Below are 20411 nucleotides of genomic sequence, written 5' to 3' on the forward strand. Positions count from 1 at the left end.
TTTTCATAGTGGAGAGTAGAAGAAAAGGCCACTCTTGTATATAGTAAGTTCAATACCACCATCCTAAAAGCTTGTCAGTACTCTAATCCCCATAACTTCTGAATGTCACGCTATTTGATAAATATCCTGAGAAGAGAAATATAGAGGAAAATTTCAGTCAGAAAGAGGCATGGGCTATGTAAAGGTGGTTAGGCCTGTAAAGAACTGGACTCAGGGAGCAGCAAGATATGAAATGCCTAAAGTACATTACATGATTGACAGATGAACGACAGACTGATAGATAGATAGATAGATAGATAGATAGATAGATAGATAGAAAGAAAGAAGATGGATAGATGACACATAGAGATGATGAATAGATGACAGATAGATGATAGGTATTAGATGTAACAGAGATAAATAGATAATAGATATATGAAGATAGATTATAAATGGATTAGATAGATAGGTAAATGATAGACAGACAGACAAACAGACATTTTTGATGTAATTATTCTATATAGGGTAATAATGCTTCCCCCCAAAGCCACAGGCTATGTGACAAAAACCCTAATGCCAAGCAATGTAAACCTTCCTTTGGGTTTGGTCGGGTGGGTGGGGGCGGGGTGGTCCAAGAGACTCCCAAACCAGCAAAGGCTTTGTTGTTGCCCTTGTTTGAGTCCCAGAATTTTAAGGTTAAGACCCTAAAGACACAACATCCTTTGGGCCTGGAACTTGAGCTGCAATGAACTTGAAAACCTCCTGCACCCTGAGGACTTAGCATCAGGAAGTGCTATGCTGGCATGCCAGACTTAGCATCAGGAAGTGCTATGCTGGTATGCCAGCTACCAGGAGAGAAACAAGACCTCAGCCCCCATTGGCTGTGAAGGAGGTAAACAACGGCAGTGACTGGCCTGTCAAGACAGCGGCAGCTGTGTAATAGTGGCCCTTGTATTCTGTGAGTCACCAGCAACTCTCTAACTGGATTTAAGGGCTGCTTAACGGGAGGTGATTCATGCCTGATACTATAAACCAAGACAATTACTTATGGCTGGAGAAATTATATACCCTACACAAGAACCTACGACTGTCTTCCTCCTAAGCTAATATGATTTCTGATTGTGTACTAAGTACTTGTCCTTATACCCACTGATAAGTGAAGCTCTCATTCCTGACCAAAGAAGCTGCTTTTTGAGTAGATGGTTACTATATTAGAGTATCAAAATGGATCTAAATGCAGAAATAAGTAAGCATGGGGTTATAACCCCAAATAATATACTTAGAATGCAACTCTACACCTAAGGCTCAAGGAAAGTGCCAGAAGAGAGGACAGAAATATTTAATAGCCTGAGAGCCAGAATGTCGGCAGCGAGATAGTATCTTCTAGACTTGCTAGAGAAACTGTGCCCAGGAAACTTCCTTCAACAGTCTGATTGTCTGAACAATGACATCACCAGTCAACATGACAAAATGGATAAGAGAAATCTCACAAAACCCCACTCCAAGGTGAAGAGCTACAAGCAATGACTGGCTGCTGAAAGAGAGAGAATTGGTTTGTGTAGGGACACGTTCCCTGATAGGTTATTGTGCTGGATGGTTTTACGTTAACTTGACACAAGCTAAAGTCATCTGAGAGGAGGAAATCTCAATAAAGAAAAGTCCTCCATAAGATCAGGCTGTAGGCAAGCCTGTAGGGCGTTTTCTTTTTTATTTTTTATTTTTTATTTTTTATTTTTTTGTGTGTGTGCTTGGTAATAAGTTTATTGGGCTACTGCTGACAGAATAAACAACACAGATCCGAAGTGGACATGAACTTTGGCCTCTCTTTACGTTTGTGATACTGACACTTACAGTCATGACCAAGGCTGTACACAGTCACCACTCTCAGAACTTTCTTCACGTAGGGCATTTTCATATTTAGTAATTGATGGGGAGGACTCAGCCCACTGGGTGGTGCCATCCCTGGGCTGTTGGTCCTGGGTTCTATAAGAAAGCAGGTTGAGCAAGTCATGGAGAGCAAGGCAGTAAGGAGCACTCCGCCTCAGCTCCTGCCTCAAGGTTCCTGCCCTTACTGCTTTGGATGATGAACTGTTAAATGGGACCATGAGTGAAACACACCCTTTGCTCCCCAAGCTGCTTTTCATCATGGTGTTTCATCACCCTGAGACCGTTATCAAATCCCAAATGGTCAGCCCTAAACACATGTACATGCAAGCAGTTCTAAATGGACTCAATAAAGGGTGTGTGTGTGTGTGTGTGTGTGTGTGTGTGTGTGTGTGTGAGAGAGAGAGAGAGAGAGAGAGAGAGAGAGAGAGAGAGAGAGAGAATAATAAAAGAAGTGTGAATTTGAGATGGACTTGGGAGCATAGAAAGAATGTGAGGGAGGAGGAAGAGAAAGATGTAAACATAGTACCTATATATGATATCCACAAAATATTTTTTTTTTAAACTAAACTAAAACTATGTAGAAGTTGAAGAGGCAACGACAGAGTCTTGCCTGAACTCCTGAGGAAGGAGTTTGACTGTGGTCACTCCTTTAATGATTTGTATATCCATGAACTTCAAATGTTCTCTTACCTTCTTTCTGTGTCTGCTAAAGACATTCAGTTCACATTTGCTCTATTACAAGCATTTTAGGTATGTAATTCTGTGTTATTAATTATAAACATTATGCTATACAATAAATCTTTAGGTTATTTTTACCTTGGGTAACCAAACCCTTGTACATGTGACTAGAACTTGGCTCTGTGCTCTCCTGCCCCGCCCTAGCCCTGGAACCCAATATCCTGCTCTCTGGCTCTAATTACTAAAACTACCTTAGAGTCGGAGCATTAATGGCATCACACAGTATTTGTGCTTCAGGATCTGAACCACACAGCACAGCATCATCTCATGGTAGACAAGAAAACCAGTATTTAGCCCACTCAAAGCCACAAGCTAGCTAACAGCACAATAAAACAGCAAACTATAAAAGTACATGAGCACTGAGGGAACGCTGGGAACACAGAGGCGGCGCGGGAATGGTTTAAGAACATAGGCAGCTCCGGGTCCTTAGACTTCTGATGCGAGCACCTCTAACATCTTACTCCCCAATTGTCACCAAAACCTTCCACACTAAAAAACAATTTTAAGAATCCAAATGTTTAGAATTAACAAAGGTGAAAAGTATTCATAAAGGACAAAGAAAAATTTTCTAAAACCAATAATATGTAACAATGACAAGTAAAAAGTAATAATTAGAATTTCAGTATTAATATTAAGTAATTTTTTATGAGCCCTTGTGTATGTGTGTCCATGCACACGTTTATAAGCACTCAAAGGTAATGAACTACATCCCCTTCAAAATGGGCAATTTTGAGCATAAATTAAATTTCAAATTAAATAAATATGCATATACTGTCTTCATGGACATGATACATAATTCATTAAAATGGGTTGAACTCCTTGGGTATAATTTATTCCCAATTGCCCTACTCAGGGATGGAGCCCTGTAAATGTAGCTAATACCCCAGTAGCCATCTAAACCTCACTTATACAGACGCCTGTTCATATGGTACACTGCTTCCCTGGCTGGAGATGGCTAGCTTTGCATTCTGACAAGTAAAGGGCCAGATGCATGGCTGGAACCAAAGTTATTCACAGATAATTCAAAAGTTGATAACCCAGTGATGAGTAATCAATTCAGACTTTAGTAAGCATGAGGGTGGGGGGCTGTGCATATGTCAAATTAACATTTTTTGCTACCAATCTCAAGCAATGGACAATCAGAAAAGAGAACAATTTAAGGAAAGTGACTTACGATAATACTTGTTGGAACTTCACGAAGAGAATACTCCGCCTTATTAGGAAGTTCCTGATTGCCTGTCAGCTCATACACAGCAGGGTAGGACAGCAGGTTCACCAGTGCAAGGAAGGACTGGGGGAGGGGAAGAGACAGTGAGATAACTCATTTTTATTTTCAATATTGCATATAACAAGTCATTCGTGTAAATGTTATAGCCGATGTCTATGAGGGCTGGTTTTTTTTTCTTTCAGTAAACCTATTGTGAGGGTGTGGTATCTACTCATAGAGGTTAAAAAAAAATAACAAAAGTACCAATAATCTAAGAGCTTACAAGTCTAACATAACAACTGTTAAGGAGGACGTAAGAGAGTTAGAAAACACTTCAGAATGCTATGTGATTCCTGAAGTTAGATTCTGATGAAAAATAAAACGCTCCCTCTTTCTTGTTCTTTATTATATCTAAGAAAATACATGAGAGTAAAATAATAACATCTATATTCTCAGGGTTGGTCCATAAAATTATCACTTAACAAATCTAATGAAAATCACAATCATCTAGACAGCCTAGCTAATTTTCAAAAGCCATGGCCTTCCTAAGAAAAACAGCTCCACCGTCCTGCTCTAACCAACCAAAATCACCTCTCCAGGGCATGTGTAAGCCAAGGGCATCTCTCTGTGATGCTTCAGTTCGCCCGCCTAACAGCGACGGGACATGCTTCTCACAAAGACCTCAGGTTCAGCTCCTAGCTTAAAAGCATGCATGGGTGGGTAGTCATCATTAGACAGCAGGAGTCTGAATTCTTCAGATGACTTGAGGGCACTTGACTCTCTGCTCCTGTCTCAACAGCCTCATTTTTCAGCATCCCCAACATGAAGTCATACGGTCTTCTTCAACTGACTGCCATCTGCACAGCCGCCTCTCTTCCTGCTCGCGTGCCCCACCTGCCCTCAACTGTACTAACTTCAAAAGTGTCACTTTCTTTCCAGTCGACTCCATCTTCTTCCCAAAGTTTGACACACTTGGTAATTATTTGAAAGCATTGTGTTGTGTTTAAAAGTGTGATATTTTAAAAATTCAGTAGAATAAAATTTGTGAATCAGATTCTTCACTGTAAGAAACAGCAAAATTTGATAAAAATATAAAAACTATTTGATTTGATTTCTCACTAATAGGTGAGGAATCTTATGATAAAGGGATTGACTAATAACACATTTGCAAAAGAACTAATTTGCACTTTCTCTTTTTCTGGCTAAGGTCTCTCTGCAAATGAAAATATGGCCATCAGATACTGTGGAACAGGGATAGCCACTGTCCAGTCCTTGTTTGTAAGCAGGAAGAGTAGAGACCACTTCCTTTCCCCTCACTTTGTACTCAATGTAGTGTCACTTCATAAGTTACAGTGGTTATCTAGTGAATATATACAACGTATGGTGCTCTGTAGCAAATTGTGTCTCTGGATAAAGAATGAACATGCATTAAATTTAAACTATCCATATGTCCCCTCTCAGGTACAAATCCAGAATTTAAATAACAGAAATTTTTCCAAACGATAAGTATAAAATTTACAGAATACTGCTATACCCAGGGACACTATCACTGAATAGCACCAGGGAAACTCTCATTCTAAGCGAGGGCAGTAAGAAAGAGGAGGAAAGCATGTTAGAGAAATGCGCCTCTAAAGTACTATGAAACGAACTACAGGGAAACTAGAGGGATCTTCACAGCCACCAACAAAACAATTGCATAAACAAATTCACCAATCAGTTATTAAGTAAAAAGATGATTTGTCAAAATAACCTTTATAAGATCACTTTAATATCCAGAGAATATATCAAAGGTAAAATGCGAAAACTAAAAATTCTTTAGACATATCAAAATATTAATCCAGCAATATTTGGATATAATAATAAATGAATCTCTGCCTCTCTATGGTAATGGATTACAAATATAATTTATAAATTGGATAAGTATCCACTTTGATAGGAAATGGCAGATTTCTCTATCAATCATATAGTATCATACTGAGGGTCTCTTATTAAATTTACAAAGAATAGCTCCACTCATGTTCCTGGGATAGCCTTTCTAAGAAATAAAATGATTCTGTTGGCATGTAGTTGTAGTAGTTTTTGATATGGTACTCTAGGCAAATTAGGTAGAGCTTCACATGAAAACAATCCTGGGACTGTGCTTCAAAGCAAACAACAGGCAGATAATTTTAAAGAGACTTGAGAAGATTTTACTAGATTACTGTAAGAACTAACAAATCCATTTCTCACTCAGTAGACATTTTTAAAGGCACTTAGCATATTATAAAACTGTGATGTGCTAAGCATTCATGGGGATGAACATACTTTCAATGCAATCGTCAGTTCCCACAAAAGTACTTTAAATGTGCTTCTGGAATCAGACATCATTCTAAAATTGAAATAGCACCAAAAATCCACCTACCCATCAGTGTTTGAGAATAACAAGGTTTTACATAATAAAGCTAATGTAACAAGCTGAAGGTCTAGTGGCTAACATATTTTAATATTGGCATTTAAAGCTTAAAATCCTTAAAGTAACAAACTTCTTATCAACAAAAACTTAAAAGGTTCATAATGACTATTCACTGAAAGTATTTTTATTTCAGTTGGCTGCCTTTCTTCTTGAATGTGGGTCACAATTTTTAAATTCTTCAAACGTCTAAAAATTCTAGGTTGCTTTCCCTACTTTGTAAGCATATATTACATGGATTCTAGATTGTGTTGTACTAGCATCAAGAACGTATTACTAGGCCAGACGTGTTAGTGCACACCTTTAATTCCAGCACTTGGGAGACAGAGGCGGGTGGATCACTGTGAGTTGGAGGCAAGCATGGTCTACAAAGAGAGTTCAGGACAGCCAAGGATACACAGAGAAACCTGTCTTGAAAAGCCAAAAAAAGAAGAACATATTATTATTAATTAGCATATAAAACAATGGGTTTTGTGTTGCTAAGAGTACACTGAGAATACATTACACATATATATGAAATGGTTAGAGAACAAAGCTAGCAAATAATAAAATGTTTTCATTATGAAACTTTCATGCATTGTTAATACCTTCATTACTACTTCTTGCCATTGCTCTTTCTCCTGCCAGTACCCTCTCTTCTACCAAACAGTCACCATTCCGCTTTTCTGATATATATGTAGTGTGTGTGTGTGTGTGTGTGTGTGTGTGTGTGTGTGTGTGTGTGTGTGTGTATCTAAATCACACATATATTTAAATCTAGGTTCGAATGTGAGAGAAAATGTGGCATCTGTTCGGAGTCTAGCTGATTTGGTTAAAATGTTGATCTCTAATTCCATCCATTTGCCTGCAAATAACTAATTTTCTTTTTCTTTATGGAGGAAAGAAACTCCACTGTAATATACACATTTGGTGCATGCATTGGCTGATAGATGCTGATGCGGATTCCTAACTCAGCTACTGTGGATAATAATGCTGTGATAAACATGGATGTGCAGGTAGCAGCACAGAATAGTCACATCAGCCAGTAGCTCTAGTTCCAGTTTTCTTTAAAACCTCCACATTGATTAACATACACAGTATCTACAATAATCTATACTCCTCACAAGTATAAACTTTCCCTTTTCCCTGCATTCTGGACAGCACTTTGTACTCATTATGACTGAGGTGAGATGGATTCTCAGTGTAGTTTGATTTGCATTCTCCCATTGGCTAAATATGTTGAACATGTTTATATTAGCATATTTTTATTTCTTTTAACAACTATCTGTTCAGTTCATTATCCTGTTACTGACTGGATGATGTGGCTTTGGGGGAGGGCGGTTTAAATTCTAGATTCTTTACATATTCTAGATTTTAACCTCTGTTAAACATAACACTGACAAGAGATTTTCTCCCAGTCTATAGGCTTTCTCTTTATTCTTTGCTCGTTTCCTTCATTACTCAGCTTTCAATTTTCATAGCCTTCCCTATGACCACTGGGATGGCCATTCAGTTCCAGTTAATGCCCTGCTTCCATCTTCCCAGTGCTAGAGTGACAATCATGCGTCCCCATGCCTGGTTTGGAGACTTTGATTTAGGGATGGGGGCGGGGAGAAGTATTTTTTTTTTTTAATCTTATTTATTTTTTCACTTACTTCTTATTTGGAGTTAGAGCAGAGGGCTACAGCAACATGTGTGCATGCAACATCAGAGAACAACTTGCAAGAATTGTTTCTTACTATTACGATATGGGCCCTGGGGGTCAAACTCACACAGTCAGGCTTGGTGACAAATACGCTAAGCCACTGAGCCATCCTACCAGCCCTGTTCTTTGTTTGTTTTTACTGTATATTCTGGGGACCAAACTCAGGTCCTTGTGCTTACAAAGCAAGTGCTTTACCAACTGACATATTCCATCAGACTCAAAAGAACAGATGTTTTGAATTGCATTCTCAGCATATTTAGCACGAGTATGTAGAAGATGAGTTTTAACCAGTTACATTGGCTGAGGCTGAGCAGCAGGGTTACTAGTTTACAGGGATAGCTCGTAGTTTGGGGGCTACAGCATCTCTCTGGAATACCCACTTTGTCCTCTCCAGGCTCCCAGATCCATTTTCCGCTGCCAAATAACCCTGAACTTGGAGCCTGTTCTACTCGCTTTCTAGATTCTGAGTTTCTAGCCTTAGAGCACCAGCAGGCAGTTTTCCTAAAGTTAAAATCTGTAGCCAGGCATGGCGGCAGAAGCACTTGGGAGCCAGAGGTAGGGGAATCTCAGAGAGGTCAAGGCCAGCCTGGTCTACATAGATAGCTCAAGGCCAGGGTGACATAAAGCAACCCTGTCTCAAAACAACAAACAAACAAACAAACACTGCCTGTTAAATAGACTGTGAAGCAAGAGCATCCTACAAGTCACTGTCCTCCACTTACTGCCTGTTTTGTTTTGTTTTGTTTTGGTCCAGCAAACATTTTAAAATTAATTTTTAATGTTTGTGTTTTGTGCAAGAGTGAACTAGGCTCACATCCAAGAAAAAAGAAAAATAAAGAAAAAAGAAAAAAAAAACCTTCTGAAATGGTGGGGGGAGGGGGGGCACTTTAATTAATTTTATAGCACCTTTATACTAACAATTCTTCAGGTTTCCAGTGCAGGGAATCATTATTTTAACTAAAAGAAATTAGGACTCAGGAGACAGAGGCAGGTGGGTCTCTGTAAGTTTGAGGCCAGCGTGGTCTACAAAGAGAGTTCCAGGATAGCCAAGGGTACAAAGAAAAACCATGTCTCAGAGAAAGAAAAGGGAGGAAGGAAGGAAGGAACGAAGGAAGGAAGGAAGTTTGGAGCCTTTGTCACATATCGGAAAAGCCATTGAATTTTAACAGGACATTGTAAAAGTACTTTTTTACAAATTCCTTGCACACCTCTAACCAACAGCATCTTCCCTTGGCCTGTTCTACCTTCACTCTACACAGACAACTTCTTCAGATTCAAACCCAAAGCGCACAAAGCCTCGTGGCTTCTGCAGTGTTTGTTTCAGGGACTCACTGCTTTTCAGAACATACCTGGTATATTGTTAGCCTTTATCAAGAAAGATAAAATATAATAAAAAACAGAACAGAAAAGTATCCTTCTAATATATTTTCCAAAGAACATTGGTTTACAGTTCATTAACTTTACTTTTTAATGAAAAATACTTTTAGGTATTAAATGGGAGCAGGTCCACCTAAGACAGTTCGCGGCTTGTGACACAGGTCAGGTTTCCATGCAGTCTTTTCTGTGCAGTACACTTCATATCTATGCATTATTCCACCATACAACTTCATACCTTTTGGCAGCTCCGGTCAATAGGATCCACTGGAGTAGCTCGAGGATGAGTTACCCTGACATCATCTCTTCCACATTCAAGATTGGCCCATAACTCAGTTATAAGTGCACTAATGAAGCCTAGGAAGAAATATTACTTATGTCATGTTTATAGCATAATGTAGACTATAGGATAAAACGGTATAATATGGTTTAAGGGATAAAGATAGGATTATTCTTACGAAAAGATTTACTCATGGAGGAAAAATATTTGATTCTAACAGAAATGACAGTGTAATCTCTACCCTTACAGAAACAGTACTTGCTATTGTTACTAAAGGTTTAGGGTATCCTACCTCCTGGTAATATTAAATAGACCATGAGAATGAATTTCCCTGGAGACTGTAAAGAATGTGATCAGGAGTTGGAGAAAAAGAAAGAAGGCATCAGCAAGCAGGATAGGCATCCCACTTAATATTCATTTATAATTCCATAGGTTTAAAACAATTCTGAACTTTGCTTCAATGCAGTCTTTAAATTCTCTTGAGTCAAATACTATCTAAATGAAAATGAATATTAAAGCTGAGTATTAAATTCTTCAAGGCATACACTATATATAAAAACCTAGCATCTAATCATAAAATCAGTATGCCTTCATTTCTAACTACGGTCTAAATATTTGTCTGTATACCAGAAGATAACTACAGTCCTCACTCCTCCTCAATAAAACTTCTCTTTCCCACAGATGGAGACTATTATAGAAAGCCACAACCAAGCTAAATACAGAGTGCTGGAACCCCATCCCAGTGGATAGACTCCTCTACAACACAAACTTCACACATAATACTCAGGGAGCATTGCAGCAGGAGATTGGGTGCAAAGGCTGGAAGAACCTGAGGTCAGGGAGTCTGTTGTGAGGTTCTGTCTCCTGGCAATGTCAGAAGTTACACCCATAAAATCTCACCAACACAGCTGCCTAAGTGTGAGCTGAGCAGGGATGACAACTACAACTGTCAAGGTGGACAGGGGAAAGTCCATGAGGCCCCAGCCCTACTCAAAGAATTGCAGGCAACTAACAAATGCTGAGAGCAGGAAAAATATTCTTCCTCAGAGAAAACAAATGTGTTGTCCAATACCAAATGGTCAGCCCTAAAAGCATTCAAGTAACATTGCAGAGACTGAGCAGGTTGTTTTTATGTTTTTCTGAGACAATATGAATATACATATATGTATGCAACAATAATGAAAAAGAGGCCATGAATTTTAAAGAAAGAAGGGAGTATTTGGAAGGGCTTGGAGGAGGGACAAAGAATGGGAGAAAAAAAATAATTTTATTAGAATGTCAAAAAGTAAAATAAATTTAGGAAAAATCAATATGCTTATAACAAAATGAGAAGTGTTTTCAGGCACTTAAAAATGAGGAAGAAGAGGCTCTAAAATTGAGCTTATTAGGGTCTAATTTAAGAATCTAATTTAAAATTTATTAATTAGTCTATATTCACTGTGGGGGGGGGGGAATCTCTCATCTTCTTCAGAGACCAAGGAATTTTGGTATTTGAAAATGACACTTGCAGTTCCTACAGCATGCAAATAGGCCAATGCACGTAAAGTCGGCAGCACAGTGCCTGAAATGGAAGTGCTCAGGAATCAGCATTCATCCTGGGACCTACGCAGAGATTCTTTTAGCCATCACACAAAATGTTTGAGAGTATGAGGTTCAAAAGCTTAACAACTTAATGACAAGCAAACCTGTGATTAAATATAATATTCAAATGATTCTATTAATATATGCCTGTCCACAGTGCTAAATGGACTTTATTCCAAGTAGAAGTAAAATATGGTCCAGTTTAGAGTCAGTTTTCTCAAGGAACAAATCAGCCCAAATTAGTTGAACAAAACTACAAAAGTTTGCAAAGTGTTTTGGTTTATGTGGGGGACCAATAGTAATCACTGGTAGTGATGTGGTGATTCATTGCCACTAATTGGGAAGTCCACTTCTCCATCACTAAGTACGCACTGTCCATGGCTCAGGAAACCAAACATGTGGCATATGAAAATGACGGGGGCTTACACTCCTACAAATCCAATTGATATTCGAGAATACATACAGATGGCAAACTTCAGAGATCATGAGAAGGCTGAGTGAAGGAACAGCTTCAAATGATGACTGCACATTTGAATGCATGTGCAGATCGACTAAACAAAACACTGGGCCACTGCCTCAGGCATACCAAGACAGGATGAAATTCCTAGGGTTTATAAAGTAAAAGGGGTTCTTTAGTGACTGAGATTTAGCATAGACTATTGGGTTCTACTGTTCTAAAAAAAAAAAAGTGGGAGAACGAGAGACTCTACATTTCATAGAAAAATAATCAGTAGTGGAATTTCATGGAGAACAAAGACACTCCTGGAAATTTTATTTTTCACAGTCGCAAACCAAGAGGTAGAATTTTTAAAGTTAAAAATATTCTAGAACTTTATCATGCTAAATTTTCAGTTCTTCACTTTATTTACAATGATCACATTTTATTTATTTGGGGGGTGGGGTGGGGTGGAGACTTGCCTGAGTTCTGTAGAGCTACTGCGCCTGCTGCTGTGGAGGCCACCTGCACAAGCAAAACTTCATAGCCAAACTTCTTCACCCTGTTGATCTAACAAAGAATGAAACAAGAGGCAAAGAACATAGCATGTAGTTATGCACCATGCAAACTTACATGTACAGCTACTTACTGTTCTTTAACAGGTAGAAGATTAGAAATTTCCTCCAGGTGCTAACAACAGAAAAACAAGCAAACAACAACAAAATCCTCTCAGAGAACTAGTACTAATATGTTTTTACCATTTTATTTCTGACCTAAGTTTAATCCTAGCTCTTTGACTATGACAAGTCATTTAGTAAGGCACTGGAAAGATGCATCAGCAGCTAAGAGCATATACTGCTCTTACAGAAGACCCAAGTTCAGTTCCCAGAATTCAGTTCAGTTCCCAGCATCCATGTCTGGAGGCTCACAACCACCTGTAATTCTAGCTCCAGGTGATCCAACACCTTGGCCTCTGTGGACACCTGAACTCAGACATATGGATACACACAGTTAATAATAAATGCTTTCTGAAGAGTCACTTATTACTCCTAGCATACATTTTCTCATAAATAAAGTAAGGAACTTAGATCAGATAAAAATAGGACAGCTTGCAGTTCTAAATTGTATTGTCCTATTATTAGTAAAGTGTATCATCCTATTTTTACTTTCTAGGCTAAAACTTCTTCATTTGTAAAGTTTCACTGCCAGATTCTTAAACGTGTTTTTAAGAAATTAAAAAAAAAAAAAAAAAACAATAACAACTTAGAAAACTGGTACTTTCTCCTTAAAATAAGTATTCCTGGGGAATACAATTTTTGTTCCTAAGGCAGAGTTTCACAGTCATAATCATCAATATATCAGTAGAAGGTCTTCAGTACTTGGAATTTTCCAAAAATAAACCTACTTGGGGTAACTAAAGAAGTGAGCCTATCTTTGTGTGCTAATCAGAATAAAGAAGTTAAGGGGTATTGCAATACAGCCATCAGATTCTGCGAGCCTATAAGATGTCCAACCTTTGAACAGAGTTAACCACTCAAATTTCCTACTTTAGGACATCTCATTAAAAGCACCTGGTTTAAGTGCAAGCTTTTCACACATAAAGTGTACCTTCCATTTTAAGGGGGGAAATGTAGCTAAAAGGCTTATAGAGCATGCTGCAAGTTAGGCCTTTTTCATCAATTTTCTATTGCTTCTACCTTTATAAGTTGGCCTTCATTTTCAATCTTGTTAGCTGTATTTCCCATTTCCCTTAAATTACAATCCACCGTTCCACACAGAAGTCCAGGAAGAAAGACACCTGTCCTCTCTTCCCTGCATCTTCCTCCCAAACAGGACCTTACTCCTAAGTCCCTTCCACGGGCCCTGAAGATTGGAGTATTAGACATGTGCTTTACCCACATATTGTGAAAGGGAAGAAAATTATCATGAGATAGACACTTTATTAAGCAAGATAAGTCTTCATGTACATGGCCAAAAACTAAAAAATAAAGAAATCTGAGCTTTAGTCTGACTCTTACAACTAGGCAACTAGCAGGTCCATAAAGCACATTCTATAACTAACCTGAGCCTCCATTTTCTCTTCCACAAGATTAAGAAAATGGCCTAGATGTCAGGCTTTCTTGAAAAATATCTGAGGATGTAAATGATGAAATTATCTGGAATAGTGGGGCCACATTAAAGTGTGATGAATATGCTAATGAAAAACTATGGGCTGTAAATTCCGAATGTCAAAGGCACAGTTTCATCTATGCAAGCAGCCATTGTGATGCAAAGAACATTAGGTTTTGAAATTTACAAACATAAAAATGACATCTAATTCTAGATATATCATGTAAAGATATGCCTGCCTGCTCTGAAACACCTGAATGAAAAAGAAAATGCATATGAACTGCTTTCAAGTTTTCATAGTGATAAACAGGATAAGCTAAACAGAAAGCCTGAACTGTTAATTAGTATACAAGGACAGGGCTAAACTCCACTATGGAGGAATTCAAAATAAACGGAACATTTATAGTAACATAAAAAGCCGTGGGGGTGGGGGGGGTGTATCTGTGTGGGTGTGTGTCTGTGGGTGTGTGTTGTGTGTGTGTATGTGTGTATCTGTGTGTGTCTGTATGTGTATGTGTCTGTGTGTGTGCCTGTGTGTGTTTCTGTGTGTCTCTGTGTGTGTATCTGTGTTTGTGTATGTGTGTCTGAGTGTGTGTGTGTGTGTGTGTGTATCTGTGTGGGTGTGTGTCTGTGTCTGTGTGGGTGTGTGTCTGTGTATCTGTGTGTGTCTATATGTGTATGTGTCTCTGTGTGTCTGTGTGTGTGTTTCTGTGTGTCTCTGTGTGTGTGTCTGTGTGTGTGTTTCTGTGTGTGTGTGTGTGTGTGTGTGTGTGTGTGTGTGTGTGAAAAGGGGTATTACATAAAATAAACTCTTAAATGTGAAAGCCAGGGGAATGGGAAATGTGTACAGTGTGAAAATAGAACTAGCAGTCTGGAATGATGATAGAATAAAATAAATAAGACAGAACGGACACCGCACACAGATGGATGAGGTAAGCATGCCGTAAATTGAGGAAGAGAGGTAACTATGTTTTCCATACTCAGGGACCGTCTTCAATAAAACAAGATACAAATGTATTAGCACATATACACCTAACCTCACAAACCCACGAAAAAAGAGAAATATTTTATTTATACAAAAAAAAGCTTAGGGACCTTCCTCAGAAACCACTGATTGTTCATAAGCAGAAACACCAAAAAGGGTTATTTATTTTCTTATAGTTTTAAACAAAGGTAGGAGATTAGAATTTAAAAGAGTAAAGGGGGGGGGGGGTGTTTGCCATTAGGCAGCATATAAACTTCAAACACAACACCTGCCAGAGAGTTTAAAAAAAAATAAACATCAAACCCAAAACACTGTGGAAGAACTGATGCCAGGGCTTGGGACTTGGCTACAGCTGTAAAGGGCCCGCTGTGTATGCATGACTTCCATCTGCCTGATACACATTTGGGGATGAAGGGAGGCAGGGGAAGCTGGGCTCAGTAGCACAAGCCTATAATTTCAACCCTGAGGGAGAAGAGACACGATTGCTGGCCATAGCCTAGCCTACCCTAGGACTTCCTAGTTTAGAGATCCTATCTTAAAAAAAATAACATGGTGCTCTTTGCTAGCTTACAAAATTGTAGAAGAAAAGGCTGATGTGCCATACACAAAGGATACAAAACTGCAGGCAGGAAGGCCGAGGCATTCCTACAAAGGGTAACCCTAAGGCTAAGAATCCAGAAGGGAAACCTCACTGTAGCCAGAAGCCCAACTTGGACAGAGGAACGGGCAACAAGCTGCCATGTATTCCGGAGGAGTCCTAGACAGAGCAAGTACTCAGCTGCAAAATCCAAAGTCAAAAGAGAAAATGCACTGAAAGGGGTGGGAAAGGCTTGCCTATTGTCACAAAACCAGTTGATGCTGGACCACACTTGGTTAGGGAAGCAGCAAACCCAGGGGAGGGAAGCCTTCCATCATCACGTGAGCAGATGCCCACCGCACCACGACCCATGATCCACAATGGGGCCACCAGAATGGTTTTCCTGAAACAGCTTGGGCGTTGCTCAGTGTTTTATCCCTCAGAGTGGATACCATTTCCCTTAGGCTCCTCTGCACAGAACGCACCAGAAACCTGCCATGCCCACGTCCAGAAAAAAAACTGCTACCAGTAAGGTTAAAAATCCCCAGACACCTCGCTGATGCTTACTTCAAAAAAGAGAAATGGTGAAAATGCAGCCTCCAGGGAGGGGGAGCGTTGCAGGGAATGAGGAACATACAAGATTACTAAACCAGGGCAAGGCTGATCCACGAGCGACAGACTCGGCAGTTTGCAAAAGGCCAAGCTATTACTCAGCTCCATGGATGTATACAGTTCTTTCAGACTCTCACAAATGGAATTTTTCCTCACAAACGAAATCAAAATTAAACAAATGATACATTAAAAAAAAAAGTCCAGAGGAATTTAGGAAGGCAGCAGACATCAATCTACACACACACACACACACACACACACACACACACATACACACACACACACACACATACAGCAGCCTTGATCCTAGCCAAAAGACCAAGGAGCTATGGAGAAAAATACCCTCAACGGCATATATAAGATCCAAAAATCCCAGAAATATTATAACAGAAAAAAAATAGCTAATTATGAATCAATTACTTCAAACTACCTGATTAAACAAATTACTGTGTAAGTTTTATTTAACAATAGAATGTAATCCCTCTAAGGGGAAGTTTGTATCTTTTAAAACGTCTGAGGCCTACACCTTCATTAATACATACATTTAGACTTAATAGGATTTTCCCCAGACATCTCCCCAGTTTTGGTGCATATGGATGTATTATATCATGCTTATAAAACATCTGGAAAATTAACTGAATTTTTCAATTCCATCTGGCTGCTTGCAATTTCAAAATGCAGCCACTGACACCAACATCAACTACCTAAAGCTTTCCTAAAAAACCAAGTGTTACAACGCTACCCAGGATTTTAACTGGAGCTTAATGACTTCATCACATATGGAAAGCAGAACGATGTTCTCAATTGCTTTTATAGCAACAGCACTTCCTTTGCTTAGAGCAGATGGTGATTCATACCTGTGGCTCTTTTGCATATTGGCTGAACATAAACGTCACACATTCGTTGATGGCACCTGTTCTCTGCAGAAGCAGCAGTCCTTTGGGGGTGGCAGCAAAATTGAGTAAATCATCCAACAAATTGTCTTCCCAAGCCACACTGGAACAGGGAAAGGAAAGGCAAAGGGACATTTACTACACTCAAAATGAGAAAGATCGATGTACAATAATTAAACTGACAGGATACAGTGACTGCAGATTATCCACTAGACAGTGTAATATGAGATGGGAATGGTCCATGCGGTTTTTTCTCACTTGCACTATGACAGCTTCCCGTCAGTGAGTGGGTGAGCACTCATCTCAGGCATGGCTCTATGACTAAGCCTTGGTTTTCTCATCCATGCGTAATTTCCCACCTTGCTATGATCATTCTGCCGCACTTGCACTTGGATATTTTATTTGGAAGCAAAAAATAACATATTTTCCCAATTCACATTTTTAAGACTGGTAACTTTGCCAGAGGTAAAATAAATAAATAAGCACACAGATAGCAGAAACCATAAGAAAAGAATCTGAAATAACATTATACTCGACAAATATATTATATTGCTCAATTAAAATTTTTAAATACTGAGAATTTCCTAAAATTGAGAACTTGTGTATGAATTCAAACATTGTTCAGAGTATTAAGCAAGTTAACATAGGTCACAGAGATCAAGCAAATGGTTAAAATACATGCGAGAGCGCTCACATAAAGACACCACCTAGTTAGACACGGGCGGCCATACATTAAAGAGTAAGAGTTGTCAGGTGCTGCACAGTCCAGAAGGTACTGGAGTGACAGCTTCGAGAACTGGGAGGAAATGGGTGCCTGCCCCACCACGTAAACATACAATTAAACCCCTTAAGAAGAAGAACATGTGTTTGGGGTAGGAGACTCTTTGTGGTGATGCTATGGTTTGAAAGAACAGACATTTCCAGACATAAAAAGATTAGCTTGGCATGGTGTACACACCTGTAATTCCAGCACTTGGAACACAGAGACAGAAGCAAGAAGGTGTCTGTGAGTGTGTGGGCAAACTGGTTTACATAGCAAGTTACAGACCAGCTGGGGCTGCACAGAGAGAACCTGGCCTCTAAGTAAGAGCTCTTGCTGAGCATCCATGAGGACCTGAGACTGAAACCCCAGCCACCTGCCATGGAATGGGGAGGGCACTATGGGGCTTGTAGTAATATCTTTTGGGAAAATAGCTCTTGCCTGTGGGAGACTGAAGTTTGCCCAGACCTTGCATCCAACTTAGCAGTAGGCCCTGAGATCACCTAGAGCTAAGTACTCAACCACTATCATACCGTGTACTCAGCCTGTTCATGCAATTTGAACGTGCCTTTCAAACAACAACGTAAGTTACCTTACCAGGGCTTGTAGCTCTCATTTAGTTAGCTTTCCAACATAAGCTAAATGCATACCTTTAACTGTAAATTGGGTATTATTTCTTGCCTTTGAGCCAGAGGAGTGTGTGTGTGTGTGTGTGTGTGTGTGTGTGTGTGTGTGTGTGCGCGCGCGCACGCGCGCGTGCATGCATGTGTGCACTCAAGCGTGCAAGTTCTCAATAACCATTTTCTGAAAGTAGCCAAAACCACTATGGGGGAAAAGCAATATCCTATAAATGTTTTATGGATGACTATAGGATGATAATATCTGTTTGTGTTTCAAATGCTCCTTTGGGTTAGTTGGCATCAGTAAAATAACTTCTCGTAAAGCTGTTAAAAACTTCTGTACAAATGTACTCCTCATCTTTTCCCCATACTGTGTTTTCTATGACATTCAGTAAACATGGAACAAAGCCCTTTGTTAGGGACAGACACAGAGGCAGATCAGACACAACAGAAAATACAGGCAGTGATCACGAACTATACACAAATGAAAGATAAGGAAGAAAGGTGGAGAATTCAAATTTGGACTCACTCTTGAGCTGAACTACTCTTTTTTTAAAAAGTATTTTTCTTCATTCCTTGATGTGACAGTGATACCAAGGCCCAGCCTTGCCTGTTAACTGTGTGGTGGAGGGAGAGACACTCTCTTCCATGGTGTAACTTCTAGTCAAGTGTCAATGCTTCATAACAAGCCCTCACCCTTGCTCCCACAAAGAACCCTAATATAACCAATTGGGCCACTACCAAGGCCTGAAAGCAAAATGGAATGTTCGCTGGGGAGAGAAAGGGCACTAGCAGGAATGGAGTGGAAAAGGAACAAGAAAGGGTAAATATTATACACTATGTACATGTATGAAAATGACATAATTAAAGCCATTGTTATGTACAATTAATATATGCCAATAAACCATTAAAATAATGTTTAGAAAATTCAAGCCAAGTCACTCAAACAGGAATATACATATGCGATATTAGTTATTAAACCAATAAATTAAGTCATGAAATTGATGGAAAAAAAAGTTTCCATATTCATCACAAATAAAACAGGAAAAAAATCATGAGTAGCACCACCACATAATGTAAAAGAGTGTATATAATTCTGGAAAATAAGTGTTGGCATGCTTTAATAAATCTTCTCTGAAACTGTCTATTGCCCTTCAAAGTTTAATGAAAGGGACAGAAGATCTGAGCCACAGAGTTTACTGCCCTTTCCCTTAGCAAGGGGCAATGGCAAATGGTATGAAGTTGCAAACTCTACTGTCCAGTAGTGTGGTGGTGAAATGAGAAGGCCCCATAGAGTCACAAATTTGAATACTTGCTCATCAGAGAGCAGCATTGCTTGAGAGGGATTAGGAGGTATGGCCTTGATGGAATAGGTGTGGCCTTATTGGAGGAAGTGTGAAACTGGGCATGGGCTTTGTGGTTTCCACATCCCAAGCCAGTTCCAGTGTCTCCACCTTCCTGCTGCCTGAGCATCTGGATGTAGAACTCTCAGCTACTTCTCCAGCACCATGTCTGCCTGCATGACGTCACCTTTTCTGCCATGAGAATAGACTAGACCTCTGAAATTGTGAGCCAGCATCAATTAAATGCTTTCTTTTATAACGATTACGAGAGTCACAGTGTCTCTTCACAACAGTAGAACACTAACTAACACAAGTAGCAAGATATTTCCAGTGGAAACACAGTCTCTGGCGATTAATTTCATGGTATCATGGGCTAAACTTTTCAGATCAAGGAATCCTCAGTAATTTTATCATCCCATTTTGCAGAAGGTCTTTTAATGGTTGGTTGTGGTGAATTTAACATATCTTTCCTTCTTCTCTGTGAGTGAATCTTCTCCAACGTCACACTGTGATAGCATCAAGGAGTGTGAGGACACTTTGAGAGGCCTATTAGAAATTTTATCTGGTATTTTAAAGCAATACCTAGATTAAAAGGACATGAATAGCCCAGCAGAGCTATGCATCAACTTCTCCGTTCTCTACAACTATAGGTGCCATTAATGGAAAGTTGGGGCAGGATTCCATGAAAGTCTTCACTTACCAGGAAAGTGGGACAGAGGGGAGGACACCCTATTGAGACTCCAGGTGAGAAAAATATAGGAAATAGGGAAATAGATGGATCCAGAGGGTCCTAGAAACCTACAACAAGAACACTACGATGGGTGGATCAGGGCCCAGGGGTTCTGCTCGATCTAAGGCACCAACCAAGGACAATACATGCAGTCATCATCAAACCCC

General features: G+C 39.5%; 1 protein-coding gene across 1 annotated transcript in view; it reads right to left on the reverse strand.

Annotated features, from left to right (window-relative positions):
- The window catches only part of Tbc1d32 (TBC1 domain family member 32), a 196755-nt gene that overhangs the window by 98096 nt on the left and 78248 nt on the right, over positions 1 to 20411 (reverse strand). The window contains exons 18-21 of the mRNA XM_051164597.1: positions 16756 to 16894; positions 12098 to 12185; positions 9557 to 9675; positions 3779 to 3895 (exon numbers count right to left, since the gene is read on the reverse strand). Of these exons, the coding sequence (XP_051020554.1) occupies positions 3779 to 3895; positions 9557 to 9675; positions 12098 to 12185; positions 16756 to 16894 (463 nt within the window). The remainder of the gene's footprint in view (positions 1 to 3778; positions 3896 to 9556; positions 9676 to 12097; positions 12186 to 16755; positions 16895 to 20411) is intronic.

Source organism: Acomys russatus, chromosome 21 (genome assembly GCF_903995435.1).
Source record: "Acomys russatus chromosome 21, mAcoRus1.1, whole genome shotgun sequence".
Taxonomy (NCBI): Eukaryota; Metazoa; Chordata; class Mammalia; order Rodentia; family Muridae; genus Acomys; species Acomys russatus.